Source organism: Chinchilla lanigera, unplaced genomic scaffold, assembly GCF_000276665.1.
Source record: "Chinchilla lanigera isolate Chin_1 unplaced genomic scaffold, ChiLan1.0 scaffold00158, whole genome shotgun sequence".
Lineage (NCBI taxonomy): Eukaryota > Metazoa > Chordata > Mammalia > Rodentia > Chinchillidae > Chinchilla > Chinchilla lanigera.
In genome coordinates this window covers 1450238-1477190 of record NW_004955559.1, presented here as the reverse complement: position 1 = coordinate 1477190, position 26953 = coordinate 1450238, and the positions used below count along the sequence as shown (strand labels likewise).

The 26953-nt window shown below is 54.2% G+C and overlaps 2 protein-coding genes across 10 annotated transcripts; one reads left to right on the top strand and one right to left on the bottom strand.

The window, feature by feature from the left end:
* Positions 1 to 5941: 5941 nt before the first annotated feature.
* Cd37 (CD37 molecule) lies at positions 5942 to 11254 on the top strand. Of its 5 annotated transcripts, XM_013509058.1 has the most exons (9): positions 5942 to 6180; positions 6406 to 6480; positions 6590 to 6662; positions 8091 to 8215; positions 8315 to 8389; positions 8867 to 8971; positions 9277 to 9513; positions 9887 to 9970; positions 10947 to 11254. In XM_013509058.1, the coding sequence occupies exons 1-9, from the start codon at positions 6106 to 6108 to the stop codon at positions 11022 to 11024; spliced, it is 927 nt and encodes a 308-aa protein (XP_013364512.1). In that variant the 5' UTR covers positions 5942 to 6105; the 3' UTR covers positions 11025 to 11254. The 5 variants fall into 5 exon arrangements, with proteins under 5 accessions (XP_013364512.1, XP_013364511.1, XP_013364508.1 ...); XM_013509054.1 differs by lacking the exons at positions 5942 to 6180; positions 10947 to 11254 and adding an exon at positions 10207 to 10470 and having other exon boundaries at positions 6267 to 6480; XM_013509055.1 differs by lacking the exon at positions 5942 to 6180 and having other exon boundaries at positions 6268 to 6480.
* Positions 11244 to 26485, bottom strand: Tead2 (TEA domain family member 2). Of its 5 annotated transcripts, none has more exons than XM_013509051.1 (13): positions 26384 to 26485; positions 24517 to 24754; positions 23935 to 23999; positions 23333 to 23395; positions 22325 to 22336; positions 21997 to 22104; positions 21841 to 21899; positions 18481 to 18545; positions 17333 to 17475; positions 14775 to 14948; positions 12846 to 13016; positions 12105 to 12257; positions 11244 to 11917 (listed from the first exon to the last, which is right to left on the bottom strand). In XM_013509051.1, the coding sequence occupies exons 2-13, from the start codon at positions 24746 to 24748 to the stop codon at positions 11804 to 11806; spliced, it is 1359 nt and encodes a 452-aa protein (XP_013364505.1). In that variant the 5' UTR covers positions 24749 to 24754; positions 26384 to 26485; the 3' UTR covers positions 11244 to 11803. The 5 variants fall into 5 exon arrangements, with proteins under 5 accessions (XP_013364505.1, XP_005412950.1, XP_013364506.1 ...); XM_005412893.2 differs by having other exon boundaries at positions 26345 to 26432; XM_013509052.1 differs by lacking the exon at positions 26384 to 26485 and adding an exon at positions 26309 to 26330.
* Positions 26486 to 26953: the final 468 nt, after the last annotated feature.

Below are 26953 nucleotides of genomic sequence, written 5' to 3'. Positions count from 1 at the left end.
CGGCCGGCACGGGTTCCCGGCCAGCAAGGGACACCAGTGGGCGACGCCGAGGCCGGCCCCGCCAGGCGCCGGGCGGGGACTCCACTACCCTCGGGGGCCGAGAGCGCCGGCCTCCGGAGTGCGCGCTTCTGGGCTCCCCGGGCCAACTCCCCCTGGCCCGGCCCGGAGCCGCCGCCCGCTCTTCAGCCGGTCAGTCACTCGGGTGAGACTGAACGTGCAGACGCCTCGACCCAGCAGCCTAGCAAAGTTCCCTACCTCCGCGCGTCTGCGTGGGGCCCGCAACGCTCCTCGCGCGCACGCGCGGCCTTTCCCGCCGTTTCCTTGCGCGCACGCGCCGACGTTCCCCCTCGCGGCCTTAGTGACCTGATGGCGTTGCTGCACCGCCTCCCCAACAGGTCTCGGGCACGCAAGTGCTCGCGAACTCGGACAGCGCGTGCGCTGCTGTATTACTTCTTGTTGTTCTTAGGACCATGACCCGCACCCCTTTCCTTCTCCACTCTCCTCTGAATCCCTGGTCTGTTGGTTTGTTTGATGTTCCCAAGTGAGGTGGATGTGTGGGGGAGACTTCCCACCCCTGCCTTCTATGGTAGCTTTTAAACTTTGGACACACTCAAAGATCTTCCTACCAGTAACCTAACTTTAAATACACGTCCAACAAGGCAGACCGGGGATCTTGCCTTCAAAGAGCTCAGAAGGTGGCGCACACCTGTAATCCCAGCACTTAGCAGGCTGAAGCAGGATGGTCATCGTGAGTTCGAGGCCAGCCTGGTCTACGTAGCGAGTTCAAGGACAGCCTGAACTACATAGCGAGACCCTGGCTCAAAAAAAACCAAAAACCAAACCAAACCAAACAACAACAAAAACCCCCAAAAACAAAGAGCTCAGAAATCTACTGGGGTGGTTAGACAAGAATGAAAAAACAAAGCCAGGCATGGTGGTGTATGCCTGTAATCCCAGCACTCTAGGGTGCTGAGGCGGGAAGATCCAAGTTATAGCCCAGCCTGGGCAATTTAGGGATTTATCAAGACCTGTCTGAAACTAAAATAAAAGGGCCTGGAGATGTAGCTCAGTGTGAAGGCCCTATTTCAATTCCCAGGTGGGGGACCTCAGAGAGATTTACTTATATCAACCGATCTCAAACTTTTTAGTCTCAAAATCCTTTTTGCACTCTTACAATTTAAGGATTCCAATAATTTGGCTTATATGTGTGTGTTGTGTGTTTATGAGAATTATATCTATCAATGAGAAATTTCTAAAATAATCATTGTCATTTAAAATTCTCCTATATAGCCAGGCACAAGGGCTCATATCCGTAATCCCAGCACTTGGGAAGGTGACTCAGGGGACTTGTAAATTCAAACCCAACCTGGACAGTTTAGCAACTCAACAAGGCCCTGTCTCAAAATAAAGCATAAAAAAAGGGTTATAGCTCAGTGCAGTGTCAATGGGTTCAATCCCCAACAGTGAAAAAAAACCTCCATTATAATTAACACTTTTATTAAATAATTATAATTTCCACTCCAGAAGAAAATGTTGTGAGAAGACTGGAATTGGTTTATATTTTTGCAAATACCTTTATTTTTTATTTTTTTATGATTTCAGGGCTGCATCAGGATCAAAGTTCTCTCGCAGAATTCTCTCAGGGTTAGGACCTGCAAATCTCTTTATAAGGTCTGGTTGAACAGAAGATAGTTGGTTTCTCATATCTCTTTCTGCACTGGATCTGTTGAAATTAGTTGCTCATATAGTTTACGGGAAATATCACTGCACACTCAAGAGGAAGTGAGAGAGATGCAGCTCAGGGACAGAGCACTTGCCTAACATGTGTGAGTTTCGGAGTTCTAGCCCCAGCACTGCTGGAAAAAAGGGAATGCAAAGGAAAATAACATCTTCATGTATTATGAAAGTAATTTCCACCAATCTCTCAGGAAGCCCCAAGATTCTCTAGGTCAGATGTTAAAAATCACAAGCTTGTTGGGCGTGGTGGCCCACGCCTATAATTGCACTACGTGGGAGGCTGAGGCAGGAGGATTGCTGTGAGTTCGAGGCCAGCCTAGGCTGCACAGGGGAGTTCAGGGCCAGCCTGAACTACACAATGAGACCCAATCTCAAAAAAAAAAAAAAAAAAAAAAAATCCACAGGCTTCAATTGTAGTGATTAGACAAAGGCATACATACGAAGTTTCCTGGAATCATCCGGATTCATTCAGATTCATCACAGTCTGAGGGAATCATTCTGTGCTTCAGCACAGATTTACAGAGGGGCTACTAAATGCTAGGTACTAACTGCCCTTAGTTTTTTGTTTCACACAATAGGAAAACATTTTATTGATCACAAATAACTAACTACTTACAAATTTATTTAATGCTATGACAAAAAAAGATGGGAGAAGTTCTCTGAGCTAATGCCATCAGAAGTGAAAATTGAAGGACAATTTACTAGGTGAAAAGTGGGGACTGGGAGCTGAGTGCGCTGGTACACACAGGAAATCCCAGAACTTGGGAGGCTGAGGCACAAGGATCTCCATGAGTTGAAGGCCAGCCTGAACTACGTAGCAAGACCTTGTCTCAAAAAATAAAATAAAATCAGTAAAATAAAGGAGCCCTGTAAACAACATTGAAAAGAACATTTCAGCCAGGCATGGTGGCACATGCCTGTAATCCCAGCACTCAGGAGACTGAGGCAGGAGGATCGCTGCGAGTTTGAGGCCAGCCTGGGCTACAAAGTGACCTCAAGTCCAGCCTGAACTGCATAGCGAGATCGTGTCTCAAAAAGACAAAAAAAAAAAAAAGAAGAAAAGAAAAGAAAGAAGAGAAAAGAAGAGAACATTTCAGGCCAAGGGAGTGGCAAGAGCAAAGGCTTAGAGGCAGAAAGATACCTGAGAGGTTTCTGAAAGAACGCAGTTTGGGGGCTGGGGATTTAGCTCAGCGGCAAAAGCGCCTGCCTGGCAAGCGCAAGGTCGTGAGTTCGGTTCCTGGTACCGGAGAAAAACCAAAAAAAAACAAGAACGCAGTCTGCTACGGTGGGATCCCAGGGACTGGGAAAAGGTGGTCACAAATGGGTCAGAGAAGTGTCAGGAGATGAATATGTGGAGAGGGTGTTGTAGTCATAGCAGAAATTTGGGGTTTTTTCTGAGAGAGATGAGAACCCATTAGAGGCTTCTGACTCAAGGAGTGACTCGGGTGAGGACAGGGGGAACCTGTGGTTTAGGGGCAGAGAACAGGATGCACGGGCTAAGAGTGGAAATAACAAATCCGTGAGACTGTCCCAGGAGTTCCTGGAGGAGGCTGCCCGTGGGAGCGCACGCTTATAATCCTAGTACTCTGGGAGGCTGAAGCAGGAGGATGGCAAGTTCAAACTTAGCTTGGGCAATTTAGTGACTTAATGAGACGGTCTCAAATGAAAAAAAAAAAAAAAGTTAACGTGTGGGAATGTAGTTCAGTGCAAAGGCCCTGAGTTCAGTCCCCAGTAGCACAAAGACAGACAGACAGATAGGTGGGGTAGATGGATGGACAGTAGGACGAACTTCAGACACCACAGCCCTACCCAGTGCCTGATTGCACGCTCACACAGCACTGAGCAGGAACCATCCGGTTCCCTGCTCCCTAATGCCAGACCCACGGAAATGTATACGCGATAAATGTTTACTGTCTTAAATTGTTAAGCTTGAGGTCATTTGTCAAAGTGTTAGCGAACTAATGGCAATTGGATATGGGGAGTTAGAGAAAGACAGGACTCAAGAAGGCCTAGCCAGGGCTGATGGTGCTTGCCTGTAATCCCAGCACTCAGGAGGCTGAGGCAGGAGGATCGCCACACGTTTGAGGCTAGCCTGGGCTACATAGCAAGACCCTGTCTCAAAAAACCAAAACAACAAAAATAAAAAGAGGAGGATACAATGGAGATTGAGAAGCAGCAGTCAGTGAGGAAGAAAGAAAGTTGAAAGGACAGCTCAGAGGGAGGGGCAGGGCCTTCAGCAGTCACAGGGAGGGCTGGTTCTGATGTAGACCACCAGGCCACAGTGGGATCCCTGACACAGTTGGTCTCCTTATTTCCTAGGACTGCTGTACAAATTACCACACACTTAGCGGCTTAAAACAACTCAGCTGCGTTCTCTCACAATTCCGGAGGCCAGAGGGCTGGAATCAAAGCGTCCTCAGGGTCACCTCCTTCAAAGGCTCTCAGAGGGTCCTCCCACGCCTGGTGACCCCGGGCATCTCTTCACTTGTACCTGCATTGCTCCAATCCCAGCGTCTACCTTCATGTGGCCTTGTCCTCCGGGACTGTCACGTCTCTGTGCAACCCTTATAGAACACTTCACTGCACTGAGGGCCCACTCAGGTAATCCAGGCGGACCTCATCTTGAAGTCTGATGCAGTGACATCCGCAAAGATCCTTTCTCCACATAAAGTCATAGTCACAGCTTCCAGGGGTTAGGTGTCCCCAAGCAACCCAGTACATGGTACCAAAAGGAGAATGTAAAATTGCTTATATTACATTTTATATTGGTGGTCGATACGTAGCATTTGCAAGTCCCTGGGTTTGAATCCCGGCACCACAATAAAGTCCAAACTATTTTATCTAAGTCCAGGAGAAACCAGGGACCTAAATTCCTTTTGTCTCCTGAGCCTTCCATCACTGAGGAATTTCAGGACCTCCAAAAGCCAAACGACTAAAGAGAGACAGAAAGTAAAGTTTACAGAGGGCATTTTAGGGGCAAGTCCAGAAGGGGCCCAGGATACTAATTATGAGGCCTCAAACTCACTGCAAGGAGTCCTGGGAAATGTAGTCCTATGTGCCTAGGAAAAAAGCCACCTCCCCTTGGACCTCCAATTACGTATTTCTAACAGAGGGACCAGGGGTAGGATAGAAGATATCAATGTATTTGTTTCCTATGGCCATAACAACAAGTTAACGCAATTTTGGTAGCTTAAAGTAACAGAAATTAATTCTCTCAGTTTGTTAGACTGAACATCCCAAATCAAAAGGCATCAAGGCCACAGTCCTTCCTGAGGCTCTAGCCAAGAATCAGTTCTTTGACTCTGGAGCATTGGCTTCCGGCTGCCCCGCTCCAGTCTCTGCCCCTTCTTCACGTGGTGCTGTGTGCGCGGGTCCAGGGCTGCGGGTCGGGGAGAGGAGAGAAGACAGGCCAGGAGGTGCCTGGGTCCAGGTGGGAAAGCAGGAGTCCTGAGTCAGCCTCCACTAGGAGCCGCAGAGGAGGGCTGGAGTGAAAAACAGGAGCGGCCTAACTCTGGGACTGGAGGGGATGCGGCAGAGGAGGAGCAGGGTCAGGGCAGCCCGGAGTGGAGGGTGGGGCGGCCTTGGATGTGGAAATCAGGCGACGGGGAGAATCTGGAGGAGGCCCTAAGCTCAGTGTAGAATGTGGTGAACACAATCAGCTGCGTCTTCAGAGGCTGGTTTCCCAGGGTCTGAGAGGATGGCTATGTGCTGGGGAGCCCCCAGCGCCGGAAATCTGTGAGGGGTTGGGGCCTGACAAGAAGGGCACACTCTGGGAAGACTGCAAAGGCTGCTGGGTGCATTGTGGCAATGAGACCCCCAAGCCTCTGGTTCCTCTGGGGCCTTCTCCTCAGGCCTCTGGCTGAGGCAGGAAGTCATGCCTGAGGCTCAGCTTCCGCTCGCTGTTGGCACAGCCTGGCCACCCTTGTCACTCCAGGGACCCGCCCGCCTCCGCCTGCAGCACTTTCACTTCCCCAGGTGCCCGCCCCCTGCCCCCAGCACAGGGGAGCAACAGGTCTAGAACAGGATGCAGTCTCCCCTGAGAGGGACCAAGATGAGGGGGAGGGGGAGAGAAGGGACAGGGCCTCAGAGAGAAGCAGAAAGACGGAGAGAGGAAGAACAGAGACAGGCAGAGATGCAGAGGAGGACAGGGACCCAGAGAGAGAGGGACAGAAAACTGGAAAGAGAGGACAGAGCCATAGAGGGGCAAAAGAAGAAAAAAGGGGACAGAACTGGAGACACAGAGAGCAGAGCTTAGCAGTCATGAGGTCAGAGTGTCTGTGAGGTCGGCTGCAGGCCGGGGACAGCCCTGAGGTCCTGGGGCCCAGGGGTAGCTGCAAGTCAGTCAGGAATCCCTGAGGGTCCCGAGCCATGGAGACCTGCGAAGGCCCACCTGCTGTGTCCTTGGTGCCCACCCGTTCCAGGGCCCCTCAGGGACCAGCGTGTGTCCCCTCCAGGCAGGTGAGGGAGTCAGGGACAGACAGAGAAGAGTGTCACTTCTCACGAAGAGGGTGGAGCCCCACCCCTGGAACTTCCTCTTTCTCTGTGTTCTTCCTTTCTGCCTCCTCTCGGCCTCTTTCTCTCTCCTCCCCAGCCTCTGTCCTCCTGTCCATCACCACCACTGCCAACAGCCCTTCTGTGGGTCTCTCCAACTGTCTTTCCCCCATCTAGGCCAAGATGTCGGCCCAGGAGAGCTGCCTCAGCCTCATCAAGTACTTCCTCTTCGTGTTCAACCTCTTCTTCTTTGTGAGTTGCCCCATGGTTCCCTAGCCCCGGCCCCAGGCCCCGCCGCAGCCCCCAGACCTCATACCTCTGCCTCCCTAGCCCGCCACCACATTGTCATCCCCTCCCCCAGGCCCTCGGCAGTCTCATTTTCTGCTTCGGCATCTGGATCCTCATCGACAAGACCAGCTTCGTGTCCTTTGTGGGTGAGAGGGACTAAGATAGTTGGGGAGGACTTTTCTGGGGCAGATCTGGGACTAGCCTCTCCCCATGCAACCTGCTAGGGTCTCCCTTGTCCTGGGGAGACCCACACAGCCCAATTCCCCAGGCAGGTCTCCGGCTCCCACCAACCACTCCCAACTAGGGCTGGGCCTCTCGGAGCCCATGGTCTTCCTCTAGCAAATAGAGTTGTGCCTACCAACAATAATAATAGGGACAGTGACAAGGATAGCCACTTCTCAAGTACTTCCTGTCAGCTTTGGGCTGGTGCTCATCAGACTCTCCCACAAACCCTCCCCTCTCTTGAGGTTCAGGGAGGGGAAATCCCTTACCGGGTGTCAGCAAGGAAGGAGAGAAACAGAAATAGTATTGAGAACAATAAGGAAAATAATAATGGACTAATTATCAAAGTCCTAGTAGCTGGTAAGTAGTAAGTATTTGCTTTGCAACAAAGGCTGGGGTGAACACATGCTCTTACGTATCCCTCAAAGAAAACATAAGCCCCTGGGCGTGGTGGTGCACGCCTGTAATCCCAGCACTTGGGAGGCTGAGGCAGGAGGATTGTTGTGAGTTCAAGACCAGCCTGGGCAACAAAGTGAGCTCAAGGCCAGCTTGAACTGCATAGTGAGACCCTGTCTCAAAAAGACAAAAAAAAAAAAAACATAAGCCCAGGCTCAGCGGTACAAATCCATAGCTTCTGTTACTCTGCAGCCTGAGGAGGAGGATCACTTGGGGCCAGGGGTTTGAGGCCAGCCAACCTGGGCAACATAGTGAGATTCCATTTCAGAAAACAAACAAACAAAAAAAGAACTAGGGAATGGATAACACTATTTTCTTGGCTTCAGGGAGGTTGGGGTGTTTTTTGTTTTTCGGTTTTTTTTTTTTTTGGTACCAAGAATCAAACTCAGGACCTTGTGTCTGCCAGGCAGGCGCTTATACCACCGAGCTAAATCCCTGGCTCTTTTTTTGGTCTTTTTGAGACAGGGTCTGGCTCAGTTCAGGCTGGCCTTGAGCTCACTTTGCAGCCCAGGCTGGTCTCAAACTCGCAATGATCCTCCTGCCTCAGCCTCCCGAGTGCTGGGCTTACAGGCTTGCGCCACCATGCCCGGCTTCAGGGAGGTTTAAGTGACAGAGCTAATGTCACAGAACACGTGATGGGGTTGAGGAGGGGCTGAAGGAAAGACAGGTGCAGAGATCCAGAGAGAGGCCAAACAGGGGTTCAGAGACAGGAGAATTCTCAGTAGGAGAGAAACAGAGACTTGGGATGGGATAGGGACAGAGTCCCTGGGACAGTGGGAGTCTAGCCAGAACCCTCCACCTAGCCTGAGATGCTGTGCCCACTTGGGGGCTGCCTGGGGCTGCTTGGAGCTCTGCCCACCAGGCTCAGCCTCAAGGCCTCTCACCTCCACCCCTAGGCTTGTCCTTCGTACCCCTGCAGACCTGGTCCAAGATCCTGGCCATCTCGGGGGTTCTCACCATGGGCCTCGCTCTCCTGGGTTGTGTGGGGGCCCTCAAAGAACTTCGCAGCCTATTAGGTCTGGTGAGTGCCCTGCTCCCATCCCTGGGTTAGCTCCTGTCCCTCCCCACCCTGAAGCATGGCCTGGGGAGGGATCAGCCTGACCTCTCCCCTCTGCCCCAGTATTTCGGGATCCTGCTGCTCCTGTTTGCCACGCAGATCACCCTGGGCATCCTCATTTCCACTCAGCGGGTCCGGGTGAGCTTACTGCCGCCACTACCCAGTCCGGGCAGCTGAGGGGTGTGGGCGGGGGTTGGGGAGGTAGGCGGGAGTTGGCGGGGAGGCGGGGAGCGAGGGAAACAAGGCCGATAGGAATCAGAGAGACACGAGGACAGAGGGAGATCCCAAAGGAAAGCCGCGAGTGGTGGTAACTACAGTCGCAGCTACTAGGGAGGCTGAGTGGAGAGTATCGCTGAGTCCAGGGGGTCAAGCCTAGTCTGGGCAACAGAGAGAAAAAGAGGGAGGGGTGGAGGCCCTTTGAGAAGCAATAGAGATCTAATGACCTCTAGCAATAGGACTGAGGTCTAAGGAAGAGATAAACTAGCCGTTGGAAGCTAGCACAAGCTTGCGCCCCGGGGACCCCTCGAGGGCTGAACGCTCTGGGAGTGGCTGGAGAGACGGGGCAGATGGGGCGCAGTCTCCCGATCGCAGCCTCACCCACTCACTGCCTCTCAGCTGGAGCGAAGGGTGAAGGAGCTCGTACTGACCACCATCCAAAACTACGGCTCCGACCCGGAGGAGACAGCGGCCGAGGAGAGCTGGGACTACACCCAGTTCCAGGTGCGTGGCCCCATCGCGCCTCCTCTTCCTCCGGGACTTCGACGTGGCTTTGCTCGGTTTAGGCTTCAAAGAGCCTCTGCCTGGATGTGGCCCGATCCTCCAGCTCCAGGTCCCTACCATACCCTACTCACTCGCCCCAAACCCAGATGATAACGTAAGTGGCCCCAGGGTGGCGCAGCACCCCAGCCTCAGGACTCCGCCCCTGCTCCTCGGCCTGACCTTAAACCCATCACCGGGTCCCCTGATCCCCAACAGCATTTTGCATCACCGCGTGCCCTGATCTCTCGCTCGCATCCCCCCCTCAGCTGCGCTGCTGCGGCTGGCACTCTCCGCAGGACTGGCTCCAGGTCCTCATCCTGAGAGGTAACGAGTCGGAGGCGGACCGCGTGCCCTGCTCCTGCTACAACTCGTCAGCGACCAACGACTCCACAATCTTTGAAAAGATCTACTTCCCCCAGTCGGGCCAGCTCGGGTCGCGGGAGCGGCCCAGGCACGGCACAGACCTCTGCTCTGTGCCTGCTAATAGCCACATCTACAGCGAGGTAGCTAAGTGTTTAGGGCAGGAGCTGCTCCAATGGGAGGCCGCCTTGCCAGGGGTGTGGCCTCCTGAGCCGGTGCCCAGGGAGGTGGGCGTGGCCACATGGAGGCGGGGCTACAATAAAGATCCGTCCAAGGAGAAAGAGAATTCCAAGGGGGCGGGGTCGGTAGGAAAAGGGAGCTCGGGAACACTGACGTCTAGAGGGGCAAAGCTTGGAAGAGGTGAGACAGATGCCCAACTGAGACTAAAGAATCCCGATAACTGGAAGAGACGGTCAGTGCTTGAAAGAAAGGGCGAGGCAGAGAAGAACGCTGAGCCTAGGCTTAAGGACAAATCCCGGAAGGAACGCCACCTTTAACTTTCCCCTACACCCTCAGGGCTGCGCGAAGAGCCTCCAGAAGTGGCTGCACAACAACCTCATCTCCATAGTTGGCATTTGTCTGGGCATCGGTCTACTCGAGGTGACTTGGCCCCGCCCCCCCCCCGCGATTGGTCATAGTCGGTAGATGGCCCCGCCCTTATCCCCCGGGAGGACGCATGCGTGCTGGCGCAGTCACCCCCCCACACCCCGCTTGGCGCTCTGACTGCGGCACTGGGGACTGGAGGGGCGGGGGCCCAGCCTCTGTGAGCTGATTGGTTATACGCAGGGAGACTCGCCTTTGATTGGCGGCAATATCCCGCCTCGCTTTCCTCGCAGGTGAGTCTGATGGTCCTGAGCTTGCAGCTGCACCGCCCAGCGCTCCGCAGGGAACCCGCGCCACAAGTACCGGGCGCTGCGCCGGGCCTCAGTGTTGACTGCGGGGCCGAGCACTGTGGCGCAGCCGCGTGGGGCAGCCGAGGCTCGGCGGGAATCTGCCCCACATGGGGAGACAGGGTGCCACCGGACCAAGAGTCCAAGGCCGAGACCGGGAGCGCGGAGGCGGAGACAGACGAAGCCCCAGAATAAAGGCCCCTGGGCTTGCTTCCGTCCTCTCCTTACCCTCAACAAGCCCCGCGTCCCCATCAACTGCCAAGGGGGTCCCCATCTCTGCTCTGTCACTCAGCCTGCCTTCCCTGGCTCCCTTACTTCTCCCAGTTCTCCCTCTAGCCCGCCTTGTTTTTCTTTTTTCCAGTACTAGAGACTGAACCCAGGGCCTTCGCACTGACTTGCATGCCTAGCCCATTTTTTTTTACTTTTTGAGACAGGGTCTCATGAAGTAGATAAAATGCCAAGGCTGAGTTTGAACTTGGGATTGTCCTACCTCAGCCTCCCAGAGCGCTAGGATTACAGGCCTGCGCCACCACTCCTGGTTCCTACCCACTTCTATAAGAGCCCTCTTTTCACGGCCTGGACCCCGTCCCCTGACTTTTGTCCCCTGACCTTTCTCCCTTGGGGACCCATCACCCCCTCCCCCCAGCACTCCTTCACCACCTGATAGCCATCTCCTTTCTCTGTAGCTTGGCTTCATGACGCTCTCGATATTCATGTGCAGAAACTTGGACTACGTCTATGACCGACTCGCTCGATACCGCTGAGCCCGACTCTACCCGCTCCCTGGGGACTGTAAATAGTTGTTTCATCCTAGTTTGCCTGGGCTTTGAGTGACCCCCTCATTCCCCTGGGGCCCCAGGTGTCTGCCTGCCCAGGCGCCACCATCTCCCCAAGGAACTTGGGGCTTCCTGCCCCAAACATATCTGATGGCCAACCACCTCCCACAAGATTATTTTTGGCTCAAACCTCAAATAAATCCCCTGTTTTGGTAAAATAACTTTATCCTCTGTCAGAACACAAACCAACACACTTCGGGAGGGAAAAGGAGGCAGCAGTCCAGTCTGGGGCTCACATATAAGAAAGGAGGGTGGGACGCCAGAGCCTTACCCCACTGGGATAGAGTCACAACCCTAACACCCACATATAAATATCTCGTTATATTAAAAAAAATATTTCCAGGGCCTACCTGGCTCTGCTCCTGCACAGAAAGGGTTACTTTTCAATTTGTGATGTCACAGATCACAAAGAGGAGTGGTAGGAAGAGGCAATATGGGGGGGCAGGAAATGGGACAAGTCAATGTGTAATTAGGGCCCCCAAAAAAACATCCAGAAGAGTGGAGGGACCTGGGTGTTGTTCACTCCTGTCCCCAATCCCTGATGTGCTGCTGAGGTCCCTTTCTGCTGGGGGACAGTCCCCGTTGCTCAGGCCTCTGAGGTCAGCCCCTTTCCATCACAGCCCCCTCCCCAAAGGAGAAGCAGGGAGAGCTGCGGGGTCCTTCCTGTGAGGAGGGTGTTCCGGGGCAGGCCCGTTGTGGGGCCCCCTTCAGTCCCTGACCAGGCGGTAGATATGGTGCTGGGCCCCACGTTCACTGGTGGAGACCTCGAAGACGTAGGCGGTGCACAGCAGCAGTTCCTGGGTGTCTCTATTCGTCACCACCTGCCAGGAGGCGGGAGAACGCTTAGGTTTGGACTGATGCCCTCACCGGGTGACCAGGGGACCCCAGTAGGCCTCTTTGCCACCTCCCAAGAGAGGTGCCCACCACATCCGAGGGCACCTATGCTAAGGGGCACCCGTGAGTCCCCAGGGCCTGTTTCCCGGCTGAGGGCCCCTGGCCCGCGGTCACCTGCAGGATGGTAAAGTTCTCCAGGACACTGTTCATCATGTAGCGCTCGGGCAGCTGCCGCAGCTTGTGCAGGAAGTTCACCAGGTACTCGCACATGGGGGAGCGCAGCAGGCGGTACACGAACCGCCCATCCTCCAACTGGGCCCGCTCGGTCTGAACCAGGGACGGAGTGGGGGAGCAGAGGCTCAGATACATGAGTCACCCCAGGAACCAGGTCCACCCTGTGAACCCTCAGAGTGACGCTGTAAATCCTCAATGACCTTTGAATCAACCTGGCCTCCAACCCTCTAACCACTCCTCCCTGCCATCCCACAACTGTACCTGAGACCCAAGTCCGCAGAAACCCCTCAGGGTAACTTCAGAGCCTCTCTGCCCTGTGAACTCCTCTGTAGCCACAGGAGCCTTCTTAATCTTAGTAACTCAATCTCAAGACCTCTCTCTCTTGCTATGTAGTTCAGGCTGGCCTTGAACTCACTATGTGGCCCACGCTGGCCTTGAACTTGTGGCGATTCTCCTGCTTCAGCCTCGAGTGCTGGGATTATAGGCGTGCACCACCATGCCCAGTTTAATCTCTGTACCTTTCAACTCTCAAAATGGCCCCTTCTGACTTTTGAACTCGATAATTGCTCCAGGCCCATGCATTCAATGCCCAGAAAGGCCAAGATCCTCCCACCAGGCAACCCCAAACGCCTGCCCCATCATGGCTTCCTGCGGCGCACCCAGCCTGGCCTCCAGCCTTACCTCCACCTTCTCCACCACCTGCTTGCCGAAGGAGCAGACCTTGGAGGAGCAGGTGAGGGTCATGTGCTCCAGGCTCTCGTACTGGCTGCTCACTCCATAGAAGCCGCCGCTGCCGCTGCCGCCACTGCCAGCGCCCGCCTCCTCACCACTCGGGCCCCAGTTCAAGTCGGCCTGGGAGATGGGGAGGCACGGGATAGGCGGAGAGGACACGGTTAGACACTCTGCCCCCAGCCTGCTTCCTCTCACTGCTCTGGCAGCTGCCCACCTCCTTCTCAGTTCTCACCTCTCCAGGAGCTGGCTTTGGAGAAGACTCACCCGCACCATCAGTATGGAGAGGTCTGGGCCCTCAAAAACATCCTGACCCTCTGTCCCTAGTAAGCAGGGGACCTAGAAATCAACTTCTTCCCCTTGAAGCTCCCAATTTAAGTTCAGCCCCTCCCAAGGCCTGGTTACTAAGGATGCAGTTGCCCCTAGCAACCAGCTAAGGCCCAGTCACCTCCCTTCACCACCCTGCTTGCTAAGGCAATAGGCCAGAACACTCTCTAGCCTTTTCACTTGATGCTCAGAGTTGAGACCCCTTCCACTGCCCCAGGGCACAAACAGTTGGCCTAGAGTCATTAGACCAAGCGTGGTCAATACACCCTAAGATAGCACCAGAGCCACCTCCTCGGGGCTCAGGGGCCACTCCCTCATCCTGACTACAGTCACACTCCTCAGAGGTCTGCCTGCATCCTCCATCCTGGCAATAGGGCCTTGTGAAGCCACACAGCCCCAGGCCTCCCCTGAACCCGCAGAAGCCGGGCCTCCTGAGGGTGTGGCATCCAGACCTGAGAGCCGGGGGTCCTGGCTTAAGCCCTGACCTGGGCAGCACATGCCCAGAGCCATCTCAGGCCACCATTTCATAGGCCAGGAAGCTTTACAGCCATCGTCCATCATGCCCAGCAAGACTAGTGCAGTTCAAGCCCTGTGCTGGTTACTACAGGAGTTCAAACCCCAAAACACACACTCAACATTGGTTGAGTCCCTATAGCATCTATCACTGTTCTGGACACCAAAATAAACAGACCTAAGAAAACCTAAAATAAGCCAGGCATGGGGCACATGCCTGTAAGCCCAGTGATATAGGAGGCAGGGTGGCAAAACTGGCTGGGGAAATAAGCAGGGCCTGTAAACTTCAAGATCCCAGGGCAAGGCCAGGTAACTCCCAGGACCACTTATGTAGAACTTCTCACTGAGCTCCCACGAGAGGTGGGCAGCATAAGAGACAAAAGACCACCAAAGATACCAAACAGCCAAACAGCAACTGGCATCATGCCTGTGGACAGTAAATTTTCAATGAATGTTAAATACAGGTCTCTACAAGGCCAGCTCTTTCAATCACTTCTTCCGGGCCAGGCCTGGTGGCAGATGCCTACATTCCCAGCACTTTGGAGGCTGAGGCAGGAGGATCACAAGTCCAAGTCCAGCCAGGGCAACTTAGCAAGAACCTGTCTCAAAAATAAAAATAAAAATAAAAACAAAAATAAAAAATAAATAAAGGGCTGGGCATGTAGTTCAGTGCAAAGGCCCTGGGTTCAATCACCAGCAGCAAAAACAGGCAGGAGGAAACTGTTCCTTAACAACAAGACTTGATGTGGTCAGGTGAGGCCTGTGGATGCCCAAAACAGGGAAAGCCAATCCCAGGGCCATATTAGTCATGCGACTAGGGTGGTAAACTCTAGTGGGATCTGGGGACACCCAATGCCTCTCCTGGATACCCCAGGGGCCAGAGCCTATGTGTCCCTTCTTGCAAAAGGGGCTCGGAGCCATGAGGACTGACAGTAAGGCCCAGCTGCCCTCAAAATCCTGAGACCAAACCCTTAGTGCCAGGGGCTTAGGTGGGATGCCTCCTGGCTTAGGAGCACTTTCGGTTTCACTACCAGAACTTACCCAGAACTTGACCAGGAAAAAGGCGTGGGGGGGCCCGCGATCATACAGCTCCCGCAGACCACCCTTTTTCTCGGGAAATTTGTCATAGATCTGCCGGACATCCACACTCTCCAGGGGGGGTGCGCCAGGGCTGGGGCAGTGCTGGCTGATGTGGACGAACAGGTGCCTCTGGTACTGCGGAGGGCCAGCCGCGTGAGGAGGAGGTGGGTGGACCCCGAACCCTCCCTGTAGGCGCCCACCCAGCACTGGCGCCACCCCCACAGCGCCAGTTAGCTGTCCCACACTGCCCACCAGCGCTGGGTCAGGCCCCACACTGTCCCCCGCCTCCCCCGTATCCCACAGCCACTTGGTCCCTGACTCTCAGCCCATCCCCTCTTCTCTGTCCCCACTGCCCCAGTCTTGGGTCTCATCCTCTCCTGCCCTCAGCCTCCAGCCTCAGGAAGCCTCAGAGCTGTCCGGGGGCCCCCTCTGGCTCACACTCCTCCCACGGCTCCCCAGTGCCAGTGGATGAGCCCCACACACGCCCAACCTGGCCCTGGATGGAAGAGGTGCTGGTGAAAGTTCCCTGGAAGGGTGACCGGGAACCCACACAGCCAACACACGACTGCCTGTCCCCACTCGTGACTTCTCTCAACTTCCTCCACATCCTGAAAATCCTCCCCAATTTCTCCTTCTCAGAGAGAGATGAATCTTCTCTCCATCTGTCCAGATTCAACGTCATCCAATTGTGTTCCTAGACCCCTCCCTTGATCGCAGTCAGATAGGATTGCTCTACCTGCTAACCCTTCCTTGGCTCCTCAACCGCCTTAGAAGTCTTTGTCCCTCGGCTTCATGATGCCAGCTCCCCCTGAACCAGGACCTGCCCACCACCCTATAGCCTCGCCAGCTCTACCATTTGTTTTCCTGAAAATTCCATCCTCTTCTCTCTCTATACCTAAAACATCCAATCCTGCACATGGCAAACCCCTACACAGCCCTCAAAGCCCAACTCAAAGATTGTCATCTCAGGGAAGCCTTCCTTGACTCCCCAGGGTAAATTACTTCTCTGCACATGCACAAAAACTTGACTTTCCCCAGGCCAACAGCGCTCATTATCCAACCATACACTAAGAGGCCCGAAGTGTACAGGCGTTAGGGGCTCTCCAAACCTACAAGACAGAGTCCCTGACCTCATGGACCACAGTCTACTAGCACAGGAAGAAAACTGAAAGATCAATGGGTGGGTAATGTGAACTTCATAATGACGTACGCTGTGACAAAGATCACAGGAAAGTATACTAAAGGGATCAAAAGTGGTGGCCCTGGTCTCTTTATCAGTTGATATGGGAAAGCACATTAGAGAGAATAACTGAGTAAAGGCCTGAGTGAATTTGGAGTCAGTCACAGCAGGACCTGGGCAAAGCACATCCCAGGCAGCAGAATGGCAGGTGGAAGAGCCCTGAGGCAGGAGTGGGCCTGGAATGTTTGATAAAGAGCAAGGAAGCTCTGGTGGCTGAACAGAGAGAGCAGGGCAAGAGGCAGGAGTGGGGGTCAAACTGTGCAGATCTTACTGGGCAAATGAAAGGACTTTAGCTTATGCTACAAGTGGGGTAGAAAGGTTTTAACCTAATCCAACTTAAGTTTTATAGCAGTTGACAATTTGTTGGGTTTTTTGTACCAGGAATCGAACTCAGGACCTTGTGCTTGCCAGGCAGGCGCTTGTGCTGCTGAGCTATAACCCCGGCCCGCGACTGACAATTTGATTGGCTTTTATCTGCATGGCAGAGACCCAGTTCCTTTACATAGTGATAAACTACGTTTCCCAGGCTCCTTTGCAGTTAGACTTTAGACCACATGATTCAGTTCTGGGCAATGGAATGTGAGCCAACCAGCGAGTTGCCACATTCAAGCTAGACCCATAAAAACTCCTGCACAGTCTTGCCTCTTTGCCTTTCTCCATCTGCTGGCCAGATGTGGAGAATCTAGTAGCAGATTCCCAAGCCCTAGAGAACAATGAGCCACAAAATGGAAGGAGCCTGGAGCCCTGAATTACTGCGTAGACAGCTCCTGCAGAACACCCACACGGACACATTATGTGAGCGAGAAACTTCTATTCAGTCTCTGAAGTTGGCAGCTGTTTCTTGTAACAGCCTTTCCGACTGGTACGGCAAGCATCACCATCCTGGCCCAGGAGAAGCCAGAGCCCAGAAAGGAGATCTGCTTTCCCAGGCTCCTAGTGAGCATCACAAAGCCTATCAGACAGTAGGAATTCACATGTGTTTGATGAATGAACAAGTGAACACCGTCCTGGGGAGTTCCCCTGACCTTCCCAACCTGTCACTCCATGACCTTCCAGGTCCTTGATGATAGTGGTTCTCAAAGTGTGGTTCCCCAGAGCAGCTTCATCATCAGCTGGGAACCTTAGAAATATGAATTGTCCAGCTCCGCCCCCCAGCAGATCTAACGACTCCGAAATTCTGGGAATGGGGCTGGCAGCCGCTAATAACAAGCCCTGCAGATGGTTTTTCACCTTTCCTGTCACCCTGTGCCTTCCAAAGAGCTCCCAAATTTTCACTCACAGAGTCAACTGCATCTGGCGGTTCCACAAAGGCTGAGAACTCCACCAGCTGCAACCGGGCAGTGCCCAGGGCCCGAGCCTGCCAGGCTGGTGGTGATGGGGCAGGTGGGGGCAGGGGAGAAAGGGCTTGGGGGGGCTCGTACCCTAGAGAGAAGAAAGAACAATAAAAATTGCTAACATTTACTGGCTGCATTAGGCACTGTTCTCTCTTGCCTGCCTCCACTTGGAAGCTGAAAAAGCTAAATACTCACTTTCCCAGCCTCCCATGCAGCTAGAGGTGGCCATGTGACACAGTCCTGGCCAATGAGACGTTAGGGAAAATCTGCTGGGGGGCTTCTGGGAAGGAGTTTCTTCCTGAATGAAAAAGACAGAACTTTGGGAGGAGAAAGCTTTCGGCCCTGGCCAAGTCCTGCTTGGGACAAGTTGCCTGAAGTCACAACAGCCACTTTGGCACAGTAAGATAGAGACTAAGGGAACTGCAAAGATGCCAGTCCTGATACTGCTGAGCTTCTGAGCAGCTCAGGAGCAACCCACCTCCAGACTTTATGTTATGTAGCACCATTAAAGTCTATTTAAAGCCATATTAATTTGAGTGTTCTGTTACTTGAGGCCTGAGGTATTCCTTACTGGTGAATCTGTGGAACCTGAGAGAACTAGACACTTATTCTTTCAACAGTCAGTCTGAGCATTCAGGGTCAGTTGAGCATGGCCCTCTGGCCCTGGGTGGCCAGATGGGCAGAGACTCCTTGGGACTGAAACCACCACCAGGGAAAGCAAATGGAAACAAGTCCTAGTGCTTCCACTAGGACCCTGGATCCAGCCATGCCTGAAGCTATAATCCTGGACTATCAGTTACTTGAACTAAGAAATTCCTCCCCAACTTCAGCAAGCTTGATTTGGGTTTCTGTCACTTATGGCCGAAAGACTCTTGACTAATCCACTTCCCCAATGTCTCATAAGGTAGCACACAAACCCAGGATGTGTGGCTACAGAAGCCATGCTCTTAACCACGGCAAACTCTGTCACATACACCCTGCCCCAGCACGCCCTGCCTCAGGAAGCTGACTCCCCTGACTGATGGGTGGGAAGGAAAGGCAGCAGCGCCACAGAGAGAGGGGAGGACAGGAGGGGCACAGAGCAGGCCCTTACCTGGGAGGTCAGTAGATGGGGGCGTCAGGGACAAGGAGAACTGTGTCTGTGAGAACGGCTTCACACTGTGGGAGGAAGGAAGCCAAGGTCAGCAGGGCGAGCAGTGCTGAGGTCCCTGGAGGCCGTGACAAGCCTGACAGTGTGCTGGGACATCAGGCGCATGATGTGTCTCACCAAAGCCAATGAACTGCAATGACTACGCTTCTCATTTTACACATGAGGAAACTAAGGCCCAGCGGGGCCAACTAACCCGCCCAGAGTCACACAGCTACTGTGCAGTACAGCCTGGACTTGAACCCAGGTCAGCCCCAACCATGAAGCCCATGGCTTTTTTGTTGTTGAGAGCAAGTCTGGGGAGGTGCAGGGTAAACACAGAAGACAGGGAATTTAGAGAAAACAGACGGTGAAAGTTCAGCAGGGTGGGAAAAAAAAGACCAGCAGTGCCAGGTATGGTGGTGCATGCCTGTCATCCCAGCACTCGGGAGGCTGAGGCAGGAGGATTGTTGCAAGTTCAAGACCAGCCTGGGCTACGAAGTGAGCTCAAGGCCAGCCTGAAATGCCTAGTAAGACTGTCTCAAAAAGACAAAAAAGAAAAAAAAAGATAATGACCACTAGTCACAAGATGGGACATCGGACAAAGGTTGAGGAGGGGAGGCGGTGCTGTCCAAAAGAACTTCCTGTCTGATGGACTATCCTGCCTCTGCACTCTCCAACCTGGTAGCCACGGGCCCCATGTGGCTTCTGAGCAGTAGTGAGGTCAGGGTGCCTGAGGAACTGAATTTTACATTTTATTTAATTTTAAATAATTTTAATGAAAATAGCCCCATGTGGCTAATGATTATTGACACAACTCCAGAGGTGTAGGAGTAGCTTGGGAGACCGGAAGGTCAGAAGTCAGGAAAGAGGTCAAGGGTCAAAAGACCAAGCCCAGAAAGACACACTCCAGGGACCTTTAGATCCTGATTTTCAACAGCTCTGCCCCAGTCCTCATCATCTCAGTTCTGAAATCTAAACTCTAAGATTCTGCTCAGTGACACAATCATTAGTCATCAGGGCTATCATCCAAATGCCACCTCCCCCGAAAAGGGCTTTTGTGACCCGTGTCTAAAACAGAGCTCTTGGGGCTGGGGTATAGCTCAGCAGCGCAGCGCCTGCCTGGCAAGTGCGAGGTCCTGAGTTCAATTCCTGGTACCTCAAAAAATAAAACAACATAATACAGAACTCTTGAACCAGGAATGGTGGTATATGCCCATTATCCCAGCACTTGGAAGGCTGAGGCAGGAGGAGTAACATGGGTTCGAGGCCAGCCTGGGCTATACAGTGAGTTCAAAGCCAGCCTGAACTAGATAGCAAGGCCATCTCAAAAAACCAAATAAATACATAAATTAAAAAGAAAAAAGAAAAGGATAAAATAGAGTTCTTAGGGCTGGTAGACCACTTCACCAGCAAGTGCAAAGCCCCGAGTTGGATCCCCAGCACCACAAAAATAAAGCATAACAAAGTTTAACTGGAATGGTGGTACCCACTTGTAGTCCCAGCACTCAGAGAGACTGCGGTAGGAGGATCATAAGTTCAAGCCCAGCCTAGGCAATTTAATGAGTGAGTGAGACTCTGTCTCAAAAAATTAAAAAAAGGCTGGAGATGTAGCTCAGTGTGAAGGCCCCAGATTCAATCCTTCATACCAAAACAAAACAAAACCCTCAAATGCCTTGCTTTATTTATCATGCTTATTCCTCTCCTTATGAATTCTTAATTCCTTTCCATGAGTGCTGTCTCCTCCCTAGTATGTACAGCTCCATGAAGGCAGGGATTATCTAGGTTGTTCATGCCGTGTCCTCAAATTGAGCAAAGTATTAAGCCCTCAGTAGGTGCTCAATAAATGACTGGCCAGCTGCTTCATACTATCCTTTCACTCCAACTCCTGGAATTTCCAAAGCTTTCCCACCTCAGGGCCTTGTGACATGCTGTTTTCTCTGCCCTAGCCCCTACCTCACTCTTTACCTGGCTAAATTCTACCCAGCCTTCAATGCTACCTCTTCAAGAAACCCCTACAATCTTCTCCCCAACCCCAGAACCCTTGCTTTGGTTCTTCACAACCCTCCACTTCTCATTCTCCAACCTCTGTTTATGCAGGTGATGATTTCATTAAAACCCGCAGCCCCCATTTAACACATCCTGTCACCCTCAGGGCCCTCTCAGAGCTGAGACAGGCCGGCCCATGAACCTCTGAGGCCCATTTTCTTCTCAGTCTGAGGGAAGACAACTCCTGCTTTATTCTCAGCCCCAAATTTGTTACCAAAGAGATGAAAATGAGTCTCCCCATGAGCCTCTAGGGCTCCTCCTCCCTCCCAGGAGTCTCTGGGACCTACAACTGCCTTCCCATGAGCCTCTGGGGCCAGCAGTCCCACCAGGAGGCCATTATTCCCATGAACACCCTCTGGGCTTCTCTCATGCACAAGTTTTATGTTGAGCTCATTACTCCCCAAACCTCTTGCAGGCTGCACATCTCCAGATGGGTCCAACTCCAGCTCCCAGGCAGAGCTCAGGATCCATCCTTGCCCAACAGGCCCTCCCCTCCCCTCCTTCTCCTCTTCCTTACTATGCCACCTCAGAACTAGTCCTAAGCACATGTGATGCTCCGGGTCCTAGGCTGATCACTGTACATGTTATCCTCATTTATTCCATTAACAACCCTGTGACAAAGGTGCTCTTGCTCAACGTGGTGGTGCACACTTATAATCCTAACACTTGGGATGCTGAGACAGGAGGATCCCAGCAAGTTTGAGACCAGCCTGGTGAGTCCTTGTGAGATGCTATCTTACAAGAAGATAAAGAAAAAAAGAGGGACAGGAGGAAGAAAAGTGGTCTTATTACCCCCATTTTTGGTTTGTTTTTGAGACAGGGTCTTGCTATGCAGTTCAGACTGGCCCTGAACTCACTATGTAGCCTAGACTAACCTCAAACTTGTGGCAATCCTCCCACCTCAGCCTCCTAAGTGCTGGGATTACAGGCATGTGCCATTACGTGTGGCTTACTCCCATTTTATTTTATTTTTGTTTTTTTGAGACAGCGTTTCACTATGCAGTTCAGGCTGGCTTTGAACTCATTTTGTAGCCCAGGCAGGCCTCAAAATCACAGTGATCCTCCTGCCTCGGCCTCCTGAGTGCTGGGATTATAGGCATGTGCCACTACGCCCAGCTGACCCCCATTTTAGAGATGAGAAAACAGGCCATAAAGGGTAGGGCTAGAATTCAAATCCAGATAGCCTGCTTGCAGAATCCATGTTCAAAAGACAACAGCTAGAAGGTATGGTAAGAAAGTGGGGGGCGTGGAGGTAGACAGCAGAGGCAATGTACTCACTCTGGAACATTCCAGGGGGGCCCAGAGCCCCCTGACCAAAACTGGAACAGCTCAGTGGCCTAGGGAAGAGACAGAGAAAGGGGGATTAGTTAGTCTCTGTTGGCAGCTGCAGCCCCATCCCTCCAGTCCCAAACCCCACAATCCCAACCCAGGCACCTGAGGACCGGCAGGACCCAGTTTGGCCTGCAGGGAAGGTGCGGAGATGAGCTGGGCAGAGGACATGGTAGCCATCGTCTGGAAAGCCTTGTCCTTGGAAACCTGGTCCTGGGAGAGTTGGAGATCTATGTTAATGGGGCGGCCTAGTCAACGCAGCAAGGGTGGGACCACGAGCGGGGAGAGCAAGGCTGGGAAGAGGCAGACTTGGGGAGTCCAGGCAAAGGGTGGGCTCAGGATGGAGTACAGCCTTCTGGCCCTCCTGGGTTCCTGGGGGAGGGGGCGGCCGTCTGGGGGCACAGTGGGTGGGAGGCAGGGCAGGGGGACTTACCACATTCAGGGCCTGCCAGAGGGGGTGGGGGAAGGTGCCAAGGGAGGAAAGAAAATATGACTTAGGAGGCGAAGGCTGGGCTCCCCCACTTGCCTGCCCTACCAGCCTGCAAGGCCCGCCACCCTGAGCTGAGCACAGGGGCTACAGGGGGACTGAGGGATGGATAAGAACAGCCCTAGAGAGGGAAGGGTTTCCAAGCCCCAATAAAAGATAGTCATGAGAATTTCTAGGTCAAGAAAGAGCCGGAAGCGGAGGTTTCCCGATGCCCAGGAAACAGGAAGTGAGAATTTCAGACCCCAAGGGAATAGGAAGTGACTGTTTCCTAATCCAGACAAAACAGAGAGGGAGCAGAGAAGGTATAGAAAAGACCTAGAGAGAAAGGAAGGAACGCTTCCAGGCATAAACAAAGAACAGGAAGCAACTGTCCCCAAGTCCTAAAGAGGAGGCAGCAAAGACCTCACACCCAGAGGAGTAGAAAATGATGGTCTCAGCCCAAGAAGGAACAGGAAATCCAGAGGATGGAGGAAAGAAAATGGGTATGAAAATCTCCAACAGGAAATGAGAATTTCTGGGCACAAAGGAGTAGGCAGCTCACATGGGGGGCTGGGAAACGGGACGGTGAACCAGAGAAGATGGAGAAGCGCGTCCTCAGAGCACAAGAGGGGAAAAAAATGAGACCACTGGGGAGGGACAGGATCAGAGGAAAGGCAGGGGGACAAGGGCAGCAGCCAAGGCAGAAGCTTCACCCACCCTCACCTGTCCTGACCCAGCCTCCACCCCTGCCCGCAGCTCTCTCCCGAGGAAGAGGCTCAGCGCCCCACCCCCAGAGCCTCCGGGCCTCCATCCCAGCCCTCTGGGTCTGTGGTCATCTGTGGGTCTTGGACCCCCAGTTCTCTGGGTCTCTGTTCTACACCCTGGGTCTCCAGCCTCTCTGTCTCTCTCTGGACCTCTGTCCCCCTCTTTCCCCGCATCTCTGCCCTCTCTCCAGGTCTCTGCCTCGGTTCTTACCTTCAGCTTGGACTGGATTTCTCTCGATTTCCTCCGAGCCAAAACCTGGATGTGACTAGAGACCTGCAGGGGTGGAGAGAGAAGCAAACTGGAGCCACAGCTACCCACCCCAGCACCGCTCCTCCTTCCCTCCATTGGGGCCCGGGGAGCCCCTTGATACAAAGGATGGCAAAGACACACAACAGGCAGGCTGGGCCCTTCCCAGGAACTGGCTACCTTAGCAACCAGCCCTGTCCCATCCCCACCCTCCCCTTTTAGGCTCTTTTGGTCTCTGCTTCTAAAACAATAGCTACAGCTACAGAGCTGGCCGTGGTGGCACACGCCTGTAATCCCGCACATGGGAGGCTGAGGCAGGAAGATTGTTGCAAGTTTGAGACTAGCCTGGGCTACAAAGTGCATAGCGAGACCCTGTCTCAAAAAGACAAAAATAAATAAATAAACCAACAGCTACAGAAACTACCCTCAAACAGGCAGTGGAATCACGCTACCAGGCATGCCAAGAAGCCAGACAAAAGCTCATGAACCAGACCCTCCACAGGAAGATGCCCATCCCAAAGGAGAGAAGCCAGCCCCAACGGAAGGCCACAAGCCAGCCCTGAGACCTGTTTCCGAGTCCGGGTCTTCCCGGTTCTGAGCTTGATGTAGCGGGCAATCAGTTCATTTCGACCTGTAGAGTCAACACAGAAGAGAGTTAGATGGTCAGCAGAAATCCCCTACTGAGGAAAAGACTGGCATCTCAAAGCTGCAGCCAGCTGGGCTCCCAGGTAGCTGCGGGCGAGGCAGACAGACGACAGGTGCTTGCGGGCAAACCCCAGCCTTGGACTAGCTCTGTGACTTTAGGCAAACTACTTAACCTTCCCGAGCCTCAGTTTCCTCATCTGTGCAAATGGTGATGCTAGCTCCTAGCCCAGAAGATGAGACAGTTTTTTAAATGAACAGCACTGACAGCTCTGTTAAGTTGGTTATCATTTTTTGTTTTGTTTTGTTTTTTTGAGACAGGGTCTCGCTATGCAGTTCCGGCTGGCCTTGAGCTCACTCTGTAGCCCAGGCTGGTCTCGACCTCGCAACAATCCTCCTGCCTCAGCCTCCCAAGTGCTGGGATTACAGGAGTGCACCACCATGCCCGGCAGTTATCATTATTATTGCACAGTAGGGGTCAGGACAAAAGAGAGGGGTGAACTCACCATACATCTTGCCTTCATCAGAGAGGATGATTTTCCGGCGGCCACAGGGCGGGTAGATGGCCAGGGCCTCCTGGAAGCTCTGCTCGATGTCGGGGCTCCAGACGCCCTCTGCATCTGGGCCACCATCGCCCCCGGCCCCCTCGCTGCCACCTGTGCCCTCCTCACTGCCTTCCTCGCTGCCAGTCCAGCCGCTGCCATCCTCCAGGGGGGCCCCAGCCCGGGGTTCCCCCATCTGGGCCTGTAGGAACACGGAGCTCAGCACGCTCCCCCGACCCACCCGGAGGGGATCAACACTGTAAGACTGGGGCCCAGAGCCCTGGGTATGAAGGAAGGCTGGGCCTGCACCCCCAGGTCTGTGGGAGCAGGCTGGGCCTGCACTCCTGGGTCGTAGAGGAGAAAGGGGATGGATTTCTGGAGTAGTTTGGGAGGGGAAGTTGCTCTCCCCTCAGTTCCCGGAGAAGTTTGCACTGTGATGAAACCTAAACACTCCCAAGTAATGCCTAGGGCCATGAGGGCCGAAACTTTGAGTGTGGGCTACCAGTTCAAAGAACACAGGAGTCGGGTTAGTTGCTGGGAAGCAGAGTGTGGGTGAAAGCTCCCAGGCCCACCCCTAGAACAGGTGTTAGGAAGCCAGTAGCAGCTGCTAGAAAAGAAGGAGGGGCACAGGCCCAACACAGGCTGAGTGGAGAACCTGAGAGGGGACAGAGACCAGAGAGGGGGAGGGGAGCAGCGGGAGGGGGGACCACAGGGATTCAGAGGGGGAGGGGAACGCGAGGGGCGGGAGCGGAGCCCTAGCGAGACAGGAGCAGAGATTCAAGGCGAAACTGATGCAGAGACCTGGAAAGAGCCACAGAACCACAGGCTGGAGGGCAGGGGCGCCCGCAGAACCACAGCTGGGGGGACAGAGGCGCCCGCAGAACCACAGGCTAGGGGACAGGGGCGCCCACAGAACCACAGATTGGGGGGCAGGGGCTAGGGCCATCTGGAGAGCCAGAACAAAGGGCCCAGGCGTCCCCTCCCCCAGCTTCCCACAACCCCTGTCGGGGGCGGGGCTGCCGGCCTGGGCGCCTCCCCTCCGGCCCGGCCCCGCCCCCTCCCCTCCCCCTCCGCCGTGGGCTTGATCCAAGCCAAGTTCCCTGTGACTTTCCGGAGGCCGGGAACAGGGAAAACTTTTTCCAATACAGTCCGATCCCGCCTCTCTGGAGGCTCCATGTCTTCCGCAGCTTTCCCAGGACCCCAGAGTCAAGATCTCCATCCCCCCTCCTCCCTCGAACCCCAGACCCGAAGGGGAAGCAGACAAAGACCCAAGGCCCAGCCCAGTGGCGCTACGCGTTCAGGACCCCCCTAGGCCAAAACCCCAGCCCAGCCCTCCCCCATGTGGCCAGACAAAGAGACGGAGGCGCCGGGTGGGAAAGATGCCCCCCTGATTTCGCGCCCCAGGCCTCAAACCTCAAAGAGACCGAAAAGCAGATCCGGGACGCCCCACAGCCCTCCCTCGGCCACCCTGGGGGGCTCCCCGTGTCCATGAGAGGGGCCGGACGCCCACAAATCGCACCCACACACCACCTCGATCAGAAACACACACGAGGTCTCTCTTGTGGCAGAGTGGCACCAGGACTCCGCGCGGCGACCCTCGGGGTTCCAGACCCCGGCCACCCGGCGCCCCGATTGCACGCGTCCCCAGCGCCCCAACTCCGCCAAAGTTCCCACTGCGCCCGCGCGCGCGCAAACTCGCGCCCCGGGCCGAGGGGAGTGCGGGCCATTCCCAGAGGGTCTCCAAACGCAACCTCACCTCATCCCGCGTAACTTCCCACCCCAACTCACACACCCCAGAGCAGGATCCCGACTCCCGCCGGCGCCTTCCTACCTCCCGGCCTGGGGCTGGGGAGCCGCGGGCGGGCGGGGCGCGGCGGCGGAGAAAGTTGCCGGGAGCTTTGTTTGGGAAAAGTGGGAGGGACCGAGGGGGGGCGGGCCCGGCGGCCGGCGGAGGGGACGGGATCCGACAGTGACAGTTTAGGGGAGGATTCAAGCTTTAGGAGAGAAGTCCAGCTGGGGGCTGGAAGGAACTCGGAGCTCCGACGCTTGAGTCCCCAGGAGGACTGGGGCCGTCCGGGTCTGTGTGGGACCAGGGCTCCTAGTTCTGAGAAAGGAGGCTGAGCCAGGACCCCTGGGTCTGAGAGAGGAGACTGGCGTCTGCACCTCTGGCAACCCTCTAGGATGTCCGTTTGTTGGGGATTGGTAATTATACAAACACAAAAGGATCTTTACTGTCAGCCCCAAGTATATTTTTGAAGATTAGACCATTGGGATGAGTCCGGTTGACTCCTGTGCAAGATGGCTTCCTTGTGACCTTCCTTGTGACCTCACCGGGTTAAAAGTCGTGGACAAGATCTCTGGAGGCTGATAGTGGTTCCTGGAGATGCCGGATCCTGCTCAC